The sequence below is a fragment of the Tenrec ecaudatus genome, chromosome 2, assembly GCF_050624435.1.
Source record: "Tenrec ecaudatus isolate mTenEca1 chromosome 2, mTenEca1.hap1, whole genome shotgun sequence".
Taxonomy (NCBI): Eukaryota; Metazoa; Chordata; class Mammalia; order Afrosoricida; family Tenrecidae; genus Tenrec; species Tenrec ecaudatus.
The window spans coordinates 49,884,024-49,897,942 of NC_134531.1; the positions used below are offsets into that span (position 1 = coordinate 49,884,024).

The window sequence follows — 13,919 nt, forward strand, 5'->3', positions numbered from 1 at the left end:
TTAACACTTTAAAAGAGATCTTTCGCAGTTTTTACCAACGTAATAAGTAGTTTGATCTCTTGACTGCTGCTTCCTTGGAAGTTAAGTGTTGTGACAGGTAAAATTAAAGCCTTGACAACTTCGATCTTTTCTCCACTTATCATGCGGTAGGCTATTGGTCCAGCTGAGCAGAGTTTTATTTTCTTTGTCAGGTGTGATCTGTACATGTAGACACACACTAGGTGTACAAAATTTGATATTATGATGCCCTTAAAGTAACTTTCAGAAACGCAATGCATTGTTATTACATCCTAGACCAGTTCTTCTTACTAGCTACCCTCCACTAGTGGATGAATATATCACATCTCCATGCATTGATGCTAAAACATGCAACTTCCTCCTCGAAACTTGGAAATTCTTGGCCAAGAAGTCACCTCGCAAACAATTTGATTTTAGAAGTTATAATTCTCAAAAAAATGCCATGTCTTATATTGGGGTGAGTCTCTTGGTACCTAGGACAGATCCTAAATTGCAGAAAAACAAAGGTATTTCTGTATGGTAAGCTAGTCTTGCCTTGCTCTTGCAGGGGCAGCGGATTGTTGTTTAATGTGACTGGTTCTTCTTAAATCAGTTTTGAGGCTTCTTGCAAATGCAACTTTAAATCTTCTATTCAAAACAAAGAGCACTACAGAAATCAAAGCAATTAAAGAAGGTCTGTTTCTTTGAATAAACAATGATCCAGAAACTTACTTCACTAACAAGTATATAAAAGCCTATCTTGGCTGCAGAGTCCGTGAATTATTCAATGTGCTCTTCTAGCCAAAATCTCTCTAACTCCCACCAAACCACCCTTGCCTGCAGGGGTCTGGTAAGAAGGAGGGCAAAGCTACTGATAGGATTCACCTGTGAATACCTGCAAACAGGCCTCCCTGGCGCGGCATCCTGCTGTGTATAAAATGAGCCCTGGGAGAAGCAAAAGGAGGGATCTCCTTACTATCAAGAGCCAGGAGTGGAACACCCCCTCTGGACCCAAGCTGCCCAAAGTGAACTTCTTGGATCCAGATGACAGCTACACCATCAGAGGAGCAGCAACAGACCCAGGAGACGGCGCACAGAGCGGAGCGAGGGGCTTCCCAATCCAGTGTAAGTCAAGCTGAGTGCTTTTGCGCAGGAGGCTGGCTTACGGAGAAAGGGGTTTCTTGGTCCCTAACTGTGGAAGTTGGGCTTGCTGACCCACACAAGTGGGGCCGTGTGCCTTCGGGCTGAGGCTTCCTGGAGGAGGTTGCCTCTAAGCACTTAATTTGGGGAGCTGGGTTTGCTGACCCATGAAGCTCGAGTTGAAAGTCTCCAGATTGAGGCTTATAGCAGAGTGGTATGCCCTTTGAGCATTTATCAGCAAGCCTGAAAGAACTTTGTAGCATGTCCAGGCAAATAACTCCACCCTGGGCGTGTCTTACTGGTAAAGACCATCTGTTAACTTCCTTCGTAGACCATTTGAACATGGTTTATTGGGTGAGGGTTTACAGAAAATCAGTTTTCCAGTCAACAATTTATACGCATTTTGTTTCACCTCATTCAATGAAATCTCCACAATGTAATAATCACTTACCCTATCTTCTTCCTGGTGTTTCCTGCATCTATTTCTCCCTCTTTCCTACTACTTTCTGCCTGCTGAAACTCGTCCTGGGGCAAATGTTGCCCTTTTGATCCCAAGTGGCAGTTTATTCTGAGGCATGTGCACCTCCCTAATGCTCTTACTGTTCAGTGTGTAGAAACCTCTACTGCTGGGCTGAACATCAGCCTCTGGGGTGAGGTCATTTCTAGACCTGAAAGGTGATTAGGGTAATAGTCTCAGCGGGAGACTATCTTTCATCTACTCAGCTGAACCTCAAAACAAAATGGGTATTCTAACTTAAACCTTCCTATCCTCCCTATTGTTATTTTCATCTCAGCCCCAGTCAGGGCATATTTGTTTCAGCAATATTAAATCTTTCTTGAGAAAGGATCTGGTCACACCCTACACACTCTCCAATCCTCTCATTTATTCTTCCTTTATATTGGATTTCAGCGGCACAAATCAAGGTTATAATGAATCTCTGTAGTATTTACTTTCCTAATTTTTCACAGACATGTTGAGGTTTTTTTAAAAAAATTATTTTATTGGGGTTCTTACAGCTTTTACAACAATCCATACATCTATTGTATAAAGTAATATGTTGCCATGATTTGTTTAAAGCCTTTTATTGTGCTTTAGATGAAAGTTTACATAAAGAATTGATTTTTCCAATCAATAGTTCACAAATAAACGGTTTGTAACATTGTCTGCATTCCTGGAAATAGGTGAGCATGCCTTTTTCTGCCCTGGCCCCCAGTTCCCATTGATCTGACTGTCCTGTCCCTTTCTGCTTTCTCGTGTCTGGTTTGGGGCAAATATTGCTCTTCGAGGCTCATATAGTAGTTGTTCTAAGGAGAACATTCTGCACAGGTGTTAAAGTGTTATTTGAATAGATGGGTCTATTAATTGCAGGAGAAAGATGAGGCTTTCTCTACCCTTAGAGTGAGTGTAGGAACCCCAGAGGGGCAGTTCTACCTTAACCTATAGGGTTGTTATGAAACTTGGAAACCCATAGCGGCAGTTTTACCTTGTGCTCTAGGGTTGTTATGAGTCAGAATTGACTCACTGGCAGTGAGTCTGGGCTTGATTTTGGCCTATTAATTGGCTGAAAGGTGGCCTCCAGTGGTATCTTCAGTACCAAGTCTTAAGGTGACACCCTCAGTATTTCTTTCAGACCAGCAGATCTGGCCTTTTTTTTTTCAATTTGAATTTCATTCTACCACTTTTTACCCAGTCCAGTGTGGCCTTCTATAGAGTTCCTGGTCAGAGTAATGGGCAATGATAGCGAAGCACCATCTAGGGATTCTGTTTGGGGGTTAAAGGTGCCTTTCCTCTGGGACATTAATCCTTTGGCACACTGACCACTGCTTCCTATCAAACATCCTAAGTAATAAGCATTATCTTGCATCCAATGGGTATTCATTACCTTGCATTCGGTAGGTGTCTAGCTTAAAGAGAAAATGCTTGCTGGGTACCAACCATATTTAATTCTGGACTGCCAACCATATTTAAATAGAATTCTCAAACAATACATTTGACTCCATGAAATTTTACAATAAGTTCTTTAATTTTAAAATATCCACAAAGTATCAAGAAACATAAACATAGTTCCCAAGAGAATAACAAATTAATATTAAGGGATTCAAACCAACAAAAATGTTTTTAAAAGCATTACGTATGAAATTTAGTTTATAATAAAAATATTTATGTCTAATGATTTTTGGAGTAAAAATGAAAAAGAATGTCTTAAGAGAAAATTGAAATTTATCAAGCACAGTTGATTTTAAATAGTAATAGTATGGAAGCCCAAGGTAGCTAGCTACAAAACACACTGACAAAAGTATATCCATACTAGATTTAGCTCTCTGTAAACAAAGACATCTGAAGATACCCGATTATTAGATAAAAATAACCGGGCACTCAAAAAACGACTAAAATGGCATAAAGTTAGCATGTCAACTTCATCAAACTAAACATAGTTCACAGAATGGAACTATTACAAAAAATAAAAGCAAAGTCATTTATCATGAAGTGATTAAAGAGATGGAAGAGAACTTTCTTCTAAGTCATTAAACTCACCAAAACGCTGAACTCTGGACCCTTCGCACTTTCCTATGCCATTAAGGAATTTAAGTAGGTTCACTGAATTGACCGATTTCTTTGTTAGCCTATTTACATGGGTTAAGACCCTAACTCACATAAAAACACAACGAAAAAATACCAGACTGAGAGTGTAATGAAAGACTAAGTGATATATGTTTGGGGTGCAGCCGATCCAATACATGTGCTTGGCTAGTAAAGAACCCATTGGCAAAGATTTATTATCGGAACAAACGTATTTTCAAAAGATCAGCTACAATAAGACCTGCAGAATAAATAGAAACACCTCTAAAGTATAGTATATAGCTTCTTTCTATAATTATATTAAAATTCTTAATATTTTTATTCAAGAATAAATTTCCTGAACCAGTAAAAACAAGTATAATATACGAAACTCAATTACTAATGGAGTTCTTTGATTAATACAAAAGAAAACACAGTTTATTTTACTTTGAGCTTTTCAATAATTTCAACCATGAAGGAAATACTTCTAAGGAAAATAATATGATGAGAAAAGATGATAATGCGTAACTTCTTAGAATAGTTTCTATTATGATTTAACTATATAATAAATGAACAGCAAATTTGTAAATTTGAAGACTAGACATACACAGAAATATTTAAAAGTTATACCTCCAAGTTCTTTAACATTCAAGATGGCATTCTGGAATGGCACTGCTTTTATACTAAAACCTAAAATTAAAAACAAACACAGAAAGAGAATTAGCAACAAAACTTTAAAATTTTACTCCATTTTGAGTAAGAAATTTCCAAGATAAACTGATAACCCACCATCATCTACCATTTTTCAAAACATAGGTGTATAGTATAGTGAAACATTACTATCCTTTTTGCTTTAAAAAAAAGTTGATTTTTAAGTTAATAAGTAATGCCATGATGTAAATTTTTCAACTGGAAGATATGTGGTACTAAATAAGAATCTAAAAGGTTATTAAAGCTACAGGATCTTTGCATCTAACTAAAATTTAAAGTCCTACGATTTTCTCTCATGTTTAATTCACCCATCTTAGAGGTTAACATACTTAAGTGATAACCACCTACTGGTAGAATTATGTCATACTGATTGAACATTTCCTTTTAAGGACATGGTTAATATGTTCCAAAGACATTGTTCTTGAAAGTACAATTGTAAGTATTACTGTATAGGTGATAATTTTAAGCTACATACAATAAATGATTTCTGTTATAAATGATCTGTCTAAAGTCCACATTTCCCTATGGTTGGATGTTTGGGGGGTGCGCTGGAATGTTAAAATTCCAGTGAACCAATTAAAATATAACTGAATTTTACGTGATATAAGCATACATAAGCCTACAAATTTATGAGGGAGTTTGAAGACATCTGGTGTAACCAAATATGCCTGCTGAATGTTTCTGAAAGGACCCACAAGAAGTTGAAACTAATCATGACTCTGGGGAAGCCAAGGGACCAGAATCTTTAATAGAAGGGAGGTCCATCCAATGTTTCATTTAAATATTTTACCCTGTAGATTCTTCTTCAATTAAAAGCCTCACTATTGGTTTTAAGAATTGTTTACTATGTACAAATGAAAGGTTAATAAAACAAAATTTCCTTTATATGAAATTATCAAAAGAGTAAAAGAGAACACGCAAATATTGATCATGTAAAGTCAATGATGCAAGTGCATTGAGAAGCAAAACAATATAAAGTGTGCAGAAGACTAGAGCAAGTCTTTTACATGGTTATATCTTGCCTTATGAAAATTATTATGTACCTGTGAATTCTAATTTTCATATTCTTTGCTATATCAATATGTTCTTGCCCTAGTAGAGATTCTATACATTATCTTTCACTTTAAGACCAAATAAACCAAATTACTGCTGTCAAATCAATTCCTACTCATAGTGACTCTAGAGGACATGGTAAAGCTGCCCTTGTGATTTCTAAGACTGTATATCTTTACAGGAGCAAAATGCCTCATCTTTCTCCTGAGGGGTGCGGCTGGTGAATTTGAATGACTGACATTTCCACTGCCAGCCCAGAGCGTCACCCAGCAGAGCCCCTTCTGTTTGAGGTAATGCGTATCCAAGGAGTCCTCATGACACGGTAAGTACTGGACTGACAATTGCAAGGGTGGAGGTTTAAACCTGCCTGCCGACCACTCTGAATGAGACAGGCAAAACCATCTGTTACAGTAGAAGTCTACAAACTCGGTCGCTCTATAGAGCAGTGGTTCTCAACCTTCCTAAGGCTGGGACCTTTTCATACAGTTCCTCATGTTGTGGCAACCCCCCAACCATAAAATTATTTTTGTTGCTACTTCATAACTGTAATTGTGCTACTGTTATGAATCGGGTGACCCCTGTGAAAGGGTCGTCTGATCCCCCAAAGGGGTCATGACCCACAGGTTGAGAGCTGCTGCTATAGCGGGTCCCTATGCATAAGAATCAACTTGATGGCAGTGGGCTTGGTTTTGAGGTTTTGCATTAAGTAATGGTTGCACAATTGACTTTGGATTCAGACAGGACTAGGTGTAAATTTTAGCTCTTACACTGATAAATTGATGTCAATATGGACAACCTAGTAGCCCTAGCTCTCCCATCTGCAAATGAGTTTAATATCCACCTCACAGGACAGTTAGAAGGATAAATACTATTAAGCATGTATCGTGTTTATCACAGTGCTGGGCGCACAAAAAGAATACCGTAGATAGTTTCTAGCATTCATTGCAACTAATGCTTGACTGCTAGCAATTTAATCACTAGCTATGTGTACTGTTTACTTGCCCAAATCTACACATGAGAGACTCTCTTAGGTGCTCATTTACTACGAACCTGAGCACTTTGAAGGAACGGTAAAAGATACCAACAAACGAAAGGTAGCGCCTAACGAGTGACAGAGATGTGAACAGCTGACCTAGGCTGTACACAGAAGACAAGTGCATCCATGTGGCCGGCACAGCCTTCTGGTGAATGGTGTGTGCAGTGAGATCCAAGGAGGCATGACTAGCAGGTGGCTGAAACAGTGGTGTGTCCCTGGGCCTGCAGGAAAGCCTCTCCAGGTGTCTGACCTCTGGGGCCTTCGGGGAAGCCAGCACTATTCACAATACTCCTGCTGGCACCAAAAGTGGCCTGAGGAGACTTGGACACTGGGCTTTACCTACTGACCTCACATGGGCACTCTATGGATTTAAAGGCCACGATTGTGAAATCCTGACAATGAAAAGCCCATACAAATACTAAGCATTCTATTAGTTATGATAAACAAATATCAGGAAATGTCATTAGGAAGTAAAAAAGCAGTAGTAGTTGTGCTCAGAACAACGCAGACAGGGCTGTTGCAGAGAAGCAGGGCAGGCCCCGACGCTGAAAAAGGAGCAGGTGTGGAGCACAGCGCAATCTTTAATCTGCTTCCACCTGTAACAGCTGACAAGACACAGACACCCAAAGGGAAGTAACAGCCACCAGAAACTGCCCCACCCAGATGCAAAACACAATTTATGATACTTATTAAGCTGAGTGACAGATTATACCACAGTTAGCATCTTCAAATCCTTGCAGGCTCCATAAAAGATGACTGCAAAAACGTCCCTGAGTGTTCACACTAAGCAAACCTAGCCATGTTATTTACAGGCACGTAAATGCCTCTGCAGACTCCCCATAAATGTTTCCCCTCAAATAGGACACGTGTGGCTAAGTTTATAGTGCAACGGTAGATACAATGTTCCTTATTGCGATCTTCATATGACTTCCAGAGGATGGCTGCGGCATGTCCAGAAGATCCAATCAAGATCATCAGTCCAGACAACAAGGACCTGTTCAGGAAAGAGAAGCAACACCATTGCATTGCAGCCATTCTAAATGTGTCCGAGGGTTGTTGGCTGTTTTGTTGCTAGGCGCCCAGAGTCGTTCCTGACTCAGTGACCGTACGTACACCAGCGCAAAACACTGCCTGTTCCGTGTCGTCCTCACACCACCAAGACGTTGAAGCCCATCATCAATGGACGCCGTGTCAATTCATTGTTTTGAGAGTCTCGGTTTTTTTCCTGCTGACCCACTGCCCTGCCAACCAAGATGTTCTCCAGGGACGGGCTCTTTCTGGTAAAACGTCCAAGGTGTGACAGAAAACGTCTAGCCACCCTTGCTTCTAAATAGCATCCTGGCTGTACTCCCTCCAAGTTATATTGGCCTTTTGTCCTGGCAATCTATTATATATTAAATCTCCTTTTCCAAGCCCATAATTCAAATGCATCGATCCTTCTTTGGCTGTCTTTATTCACTGCCCAGCTTTCGTATGACTATGAGGCAACTGAAAATAGCATGCCAGTGGCCAAGGACACCTGAGTCCTCGAACGGCAATTCCCCACGCAGATCTTTTGCAGCAGATCGACTCGATGCAGTACATTGTTGGCTTTTGCAGACCGCTGTTTCTCTGGGTGTTGATGGCGTATTCAAGTAAAATGAAGTCCTTCGCAGCTGCAACCCTTTCTTCATTTATTATGGAAGTTGAGAGGATTTCCGTTTTCTTTCTGCTGAGCCTGCTGAAATCGGTAATCTTTGGTCTTCGTCGTTTCAAGGGTTAAAATGGGCTAAAAAACGTCAAGCCGCTCTTGCTCACCAGGACAGCAGTGCGCTTTATGCTGACCCGATGAGCGGAATGAACGCGATAGCAAGAGCTTCGAAAGCTTCGTGTCACAGACGCGATAATGAAACCAGTGGCTCAGGAGGTGAAGGAAACTGCCCTTCATCTCAGCCATGCCAGTGGCCTCGCCTTTGTTTGTCCCCTCCTCCCCCTCCGGGCTAAATCCTCCGCCTCCTCTGGTCTTTGGCTCTTCTTGCTATTGTTCCGTTACAGTTTTTGACACCTATTGCCCCATTGGGTTTTCTTGGCTATCATCTTTATTTGTGCAGTTGTTGGGTGGGTTCAGACGACAGCCTTTGGGTTCACAGCAACGCACCTAAGGCACAAGCAGGGCTCCTTGGTTGCTTCTCTTAAAGTAAGGGGGCTCTCACCTCTCCAGGACAAGAGCACTGTCCTATGAGTCCGGGCCTGAGCTTACAGCCTTAAAACAAAACCTGTCATCTAGTTGATGTGGATTCAAGGTCATCCTATATGGCAGGGTAACTCCCTCTGTGAATTTCTAAGACTGCAATTTTTTTTTTTATGAGAAGAGAAAGCCTCGTCTTTCTCCTAGGGAGTGCCTGGTGGTTCCGAACTGCTGACCTCTTGGTAGCTGGCAAGCAGGTAACCACTACTTCATCAGGGCTCTTGCTTATAGACTTAACCAGTCTTTTAAAAATTTTTATTTTATTTACCCTTTTCCATTATGGGATTTGAAAAAAGCAGGAAGAAACAATAGTAACTGAGTAGATTATCGATGGGTTTAGTACTTGGCTGAAGGCCTAGTGGGTAGGTCTCCCCACGCTCCATTCAAACAACTTGACGGCTAAGGTCTAAGTTGCTCAGTCACTTTTTCCTGGCCTACTGCAGCTACATTAAAACCAAAACCCAAGACTGAAATCTCCCTTGAGGTCTAAACCCACAACTCTTAATAAATGTACAAGTTAGTAAATCTTTGGGGAAATCATTGTGTGCATAGCCTTTTAGTCTTTGTTTTTCAGTCTGTAAATCCAACAAAAACTGGTGATATGGGGGAGATGGATTTGAAATTTTTCATGCAAGAAAAGCATTCCTGGAATTGTAACAAAATCAGTTCAGGGAGTAAGGCTAGTCTATTTTTACTCATAGTGTGGAAAACATGAGTATTTTACTTGGATCAGCACCCCTTCCCCCTAGGCACGTGCGCGCACACATGTGCACATAATACACACACAGCCCCACGCGCGTGCGCGCACAATCAACATGTACACACACAGGAAGGGTATGTCCCTCTGATTTGGGTATGTCCCTCTGAAAGGAACAACATTCCACAGATTTGTTGGCCTTGACCTGGACCAAGGGCATGATTTATGCAATGGCAGTTTGGGGGTGTTTGGACAATACGCCAGCGAAATTCTTCTAAAGGCGATTTCAACATTGTTAAAAGAGATTTAATCTACTGCCAGTTATAAAACACAATCCTTGAGCAAAGACCAAAATTTGACGTTCTAAGGTCTTTCTCTTGTTTACAATATGCATATAATAAAGTTAGTTGAGCGTCTCATTCACAGTTACACAAACTTTTTCTGTTTTCTCCCATTAGCATGATCTGTTTCTACTTTAAGGGGAGACAGACTACTTGAGAGTTTGTCAACTGCAGCAATGTAGGAGCGGGCTTCAAAAGTTTGTGGAAATAATGGCCAAATCTGTACAAATGTGCTTAATACAACTGCTGTATGAACTGTTATTAGAGGCCCCAATAAAAATGAACTTTAAAAAATAAATAAAAGAATTAGGACAACTTTTGGAACTCAAATAAAGATTGCCACTTAATTCTTTTCTGACTCAAAAAAAACGTTTATGGAAAATCCAAATAGAAGAGAGTGGAGTTTTTTCCATGAACTTTTTGATCGCCCTCGTACATCCCTAGGAGATCATTTCAGCCTTTTTCTGTTCCAAGTGCTTAGTTTTCTGTTCCAAGTGCTTAGTTTTCTGTAAGTTGTTCTCCAAGCTGCATGAATATATTATCCGAAGCCTTGAGTTTGCACTCCTCTGGCTGGAGAAGAAAAAAGGAGGGTGTTGTGTCAACTCTAGTTTTACATCCCCCTTATCAACAGATTCCTTATGCATCTACAGTCAAGGACCTCACTCTGGACAGTGTCCATTCTTGTTTCTAGATGCAAGCTTCCCATTTTAAATTTTTTTCTTTTCTTTCTGGACAAGCAGGCCCTGCTCCCTCGAGGGTGTCTTGGCCTTTGGATGAGTGACAATTTCAGTATCCTTTTAATATGATGTCAAGTGTGAAAGATTGCCATGGCCTAACAATCAGTAAAGTTTGGATTCTCTCTCTTGCTGGAAAAAGGCAGACATTCTTGCCTTGTGGAAATTGGATGGATAACCTTCTTGCGATATGCTTTTATTTTAAGAAACCAATTTACAAGGTAGTTTCTCTTTTCCACCCTCCAAAACTCTTCCAACAAATATTTCATTTTTAGTTGGCTTCCCGCCCCCCTAACTTAAATCTCTTTTGTTGCTGCTATTAAGAATGGCACAGCAAAACACACACCGATCACACAGCTTCTGCATGTCCAATTTAGGGCCACCGATGCCATTCCTCACGCTGATGAGCCATTCTCGCCCTCCTTTCAGAGTAGTTCCCTCCTGAACACCAGCTCTCGATCCCCTAAAGCTCCTGACTGATCTCTGAAGTTGCTGTGGCCGATGTATCCCACATCGAGAGTTCTCAAAATAGTAGAATGTTCAAGGCAGACCTCTTCCTAGTTAAGCTCAATACAAAGCTCTTGAGTTCAAGACGATTTCCCAAGGCTCTTTGCTGCCCAGGACCTGGAGTCTTAGGAGCTTGCCATCACTCTTCCAAGGAGCAACCATTCGTCTCTATTGATCTACAGCAACAGATGCAGGAGAGTCAAGAACAGGAGTAGGATCATGACCACGGGGCGAATTTCCTCCATGTTTCACTGCTTCCTTTGCAGTGAGACCAGAACTGGATGGTCCTCTGCTATCATTAGTGGACACTAATAGAATGATGGCCAAAGGGGTGAATTTCAAATTCTCATGAATAGTACACTTTCTGAAGGAGCAGGTGGCCGTTCCCCAAAGCTACTGCCCTGAGATAATCTTTAATATATATTCTTAAGCTCACCTATACTTGCCATCCAACAAAGTACATTTCTATTTTTACCTATTCTTTTCTAGTTTTATGCAAATGAATAGTATTGCATTGCCTGATTTTAAAGATAAACATAAGTTTCCTTCTTTTTCCCCTCGTTTTGTGCATATTTTCCAGTCTATAGCCTTTTCTATTGAAATAGCGTAATTAGATGGTAAACTCTTGCTGCCGCCCCCGCTGCCACCTCTATTTCTTCTGGTTCTGTTACGTGCTGATCGTAACCGTCCCATGAACAACAGAAAGGAACACTGCCTGGCCCTGCACCATCTCTACAGTGGTTATGCTGGAGCCTACAGGTGCAGCCAGCTTTTCGATCTCTCTTGGTGAAGGACTTGCTCTTTTTCACCGACCTCCCGCTGTCACAAGCATGGTGTGCTTGTCTAGGAACTAGTCTCTCCTGGTGGCATGTGATGAAGTCTCTTGCTGTAGAAGCTTAAACTGTCAATGTTTTCAAAATTTTACAAAATGTGGTAATGAATCTCTTTGTGCATATGATTTCTTTCAAATTGTTTGCTTAAAATAAATTCTCGGAGGCATGACAGTTCAGTCAAGGGGTGTGAATAGTTTGGTGACTTTTGATAGCTAATATATTTATCTGAATCATTTCAATCCAAGAAAAGAACCATACTAATTACAATGTCACCAAAAGCATGTGAATTCCCCTACCAGTAATCTTACCAGCAGTAGGTCTTCTCTCTAAAGAAAAACATTTGTGATGATTGTTTAAGTATAGAATTAATATATTCCTGTTTATCCTCTAAGGAGCCCTGGTGTCATAGTGGTTACACACTGGGCTGCCATCTGCAAGGTCAGCAGTCCGAAACCACCAGGAGAGAAATACAAGGTCTTCATCACCCCTAAGTGACAAGGTGGGAATTTCATGGGCCATTTCTATACCCTGTCCTGTCCTATAGGGTCCCTATGAGTTGCCATCGACTCAATGGCAGTGAGTTTGTGGGGTTTTTTTTTTGGTTTATCACCTAGTAGAGTTGAATCTTTATTTTTACTTGTTTAGTATTGAAAAAAAAAATCTTTGTGGCTAAAAGCTTAATTTCATTATTAAATTCTATTCAAAAATTTGATTGGATTCAAGTGATTAAGCCTTAAATTCTTATGATATCTGATGCAACCACCTTAAAGTAATAGTTTTCCTTTGGCATTTGCCTTGCTAAAATTACTCTTCAGTAAGTCTAAAATTTTGCAAACACTTGATCTTTACCTTGGTGTGTGATCCTCAGCCTTCCTTCTCCAGCCCCCTCCCACCTTTCATGCACAGTGAATGGCACATGCAGGTATGGCTGCCTGAGTGGACTGAGCACAGCTGAGCTGTCTAATATTTAACCATAACTGCACATCCTTCATTTATTGATATTTGGTTTTACCTCATTTAATTTTTCTACCTCTTTGGCTCTTCTTCAAGTATGAGGGATGCTTCAAAAAGTTTGTAGACAAGTGAAATCAAATGATAATGGAATTTGCCCCACGAACTTTTTTAAAGCCCTCTCGTGCATATGTATGCATGTGCACATACACACATGAGTTATGAACCAAAGCACAAACCCTGTTTCTGGGTGATGTGCAGTAGACTCACCTCAAACGCGTTTTCTCACTTTTCATCCCTGCACTCGGTTTTAGAGTGTTTCTGCTGGTTAAGGTAATTAGAGTTGACCTGCTTGGCTCTTTTCTGTTTCCTGTCTCCCACCAACTATCATTAATTTGCTTCTCTGATCTCTTGACTAGCTACAATAACGACACACACTCAACCAAAAGTTACCTTTGCCATCTTTTCTACATCCTTTCTTCATGCCTCTGTTGCCTAATTCAGACCTAATGCTTTCTTTACTGAGTCTTTTCATGGAATCATGCAGAACCTCTGCTTTGTTAAAGCTTTCTTCTTATTCCCAAATGTCCCTACCTCTAACGCGGACAAATGGCTCTCTCTCTCATTACTGCAGTGCTTCTGCATAATGCTATTAGACCACTGGTTCACGATAATCTCTTAGGAATTTCCTAGCAGAAATCCATAAGTGTTTGTATATCTAGTCTTCTGCACTTTCATCCATTCAGAGAATTTGCTTATCTACACAAATGAACTCAGGAGTTGGCTAACCACTGTCCACCATATCTTACCTGACTCGGTTCTTAGGAACAACAATATCCACACTCTTAGTCAAAGTCAGTTTTCAGGTCTCTAGAACTAGCAGGTCTTCCTTTCTCACTATGTCTCTGGGGCCTCTTAAAAGGGCAGCCGTTATTGGAATTAGCCCCTATACCCAAATCCAGATGACTCCAGCATCAAGATTCTTAACTACAGATTTGAGGTAGACATTTGGGGATGATGGCTATATTAAAACCATTACATCAACTCAGCATTCTTAGTGTGGAATTCCTTCGTTCATAATACATTATCTCAAAGAACAGGGTAGAACTTGCCGCTGAGGGGTTTTAAGACT

General features: G+C 40.5%; 1 protein-coding gene across 3 annotated transcripts in view; it reads right to left on the reverse strand.

The window, feature by feature from the left end:
* The window catches only part of ARL15 (ARF like GTPase 15), a 495,300-nt gene that overhangs the window by 307,943 nt on the left and 173,438 nt on the right, over positions 1-13,919 (reverse strand). For all 3 annotated transcript variants that reach the window (XM_075541033.1, XM_075541032.1, XM_075541034.1), the window contains one exon: positions 4,328-4,387. In XM_075541033.1, the coding sequence (XP_075397148.1) occupies positions 4,328-4,387 (60 nt within the window). The remainder of the gene's footprint in view (positions 1-4,327; positions 4,388-13,919) is intronic.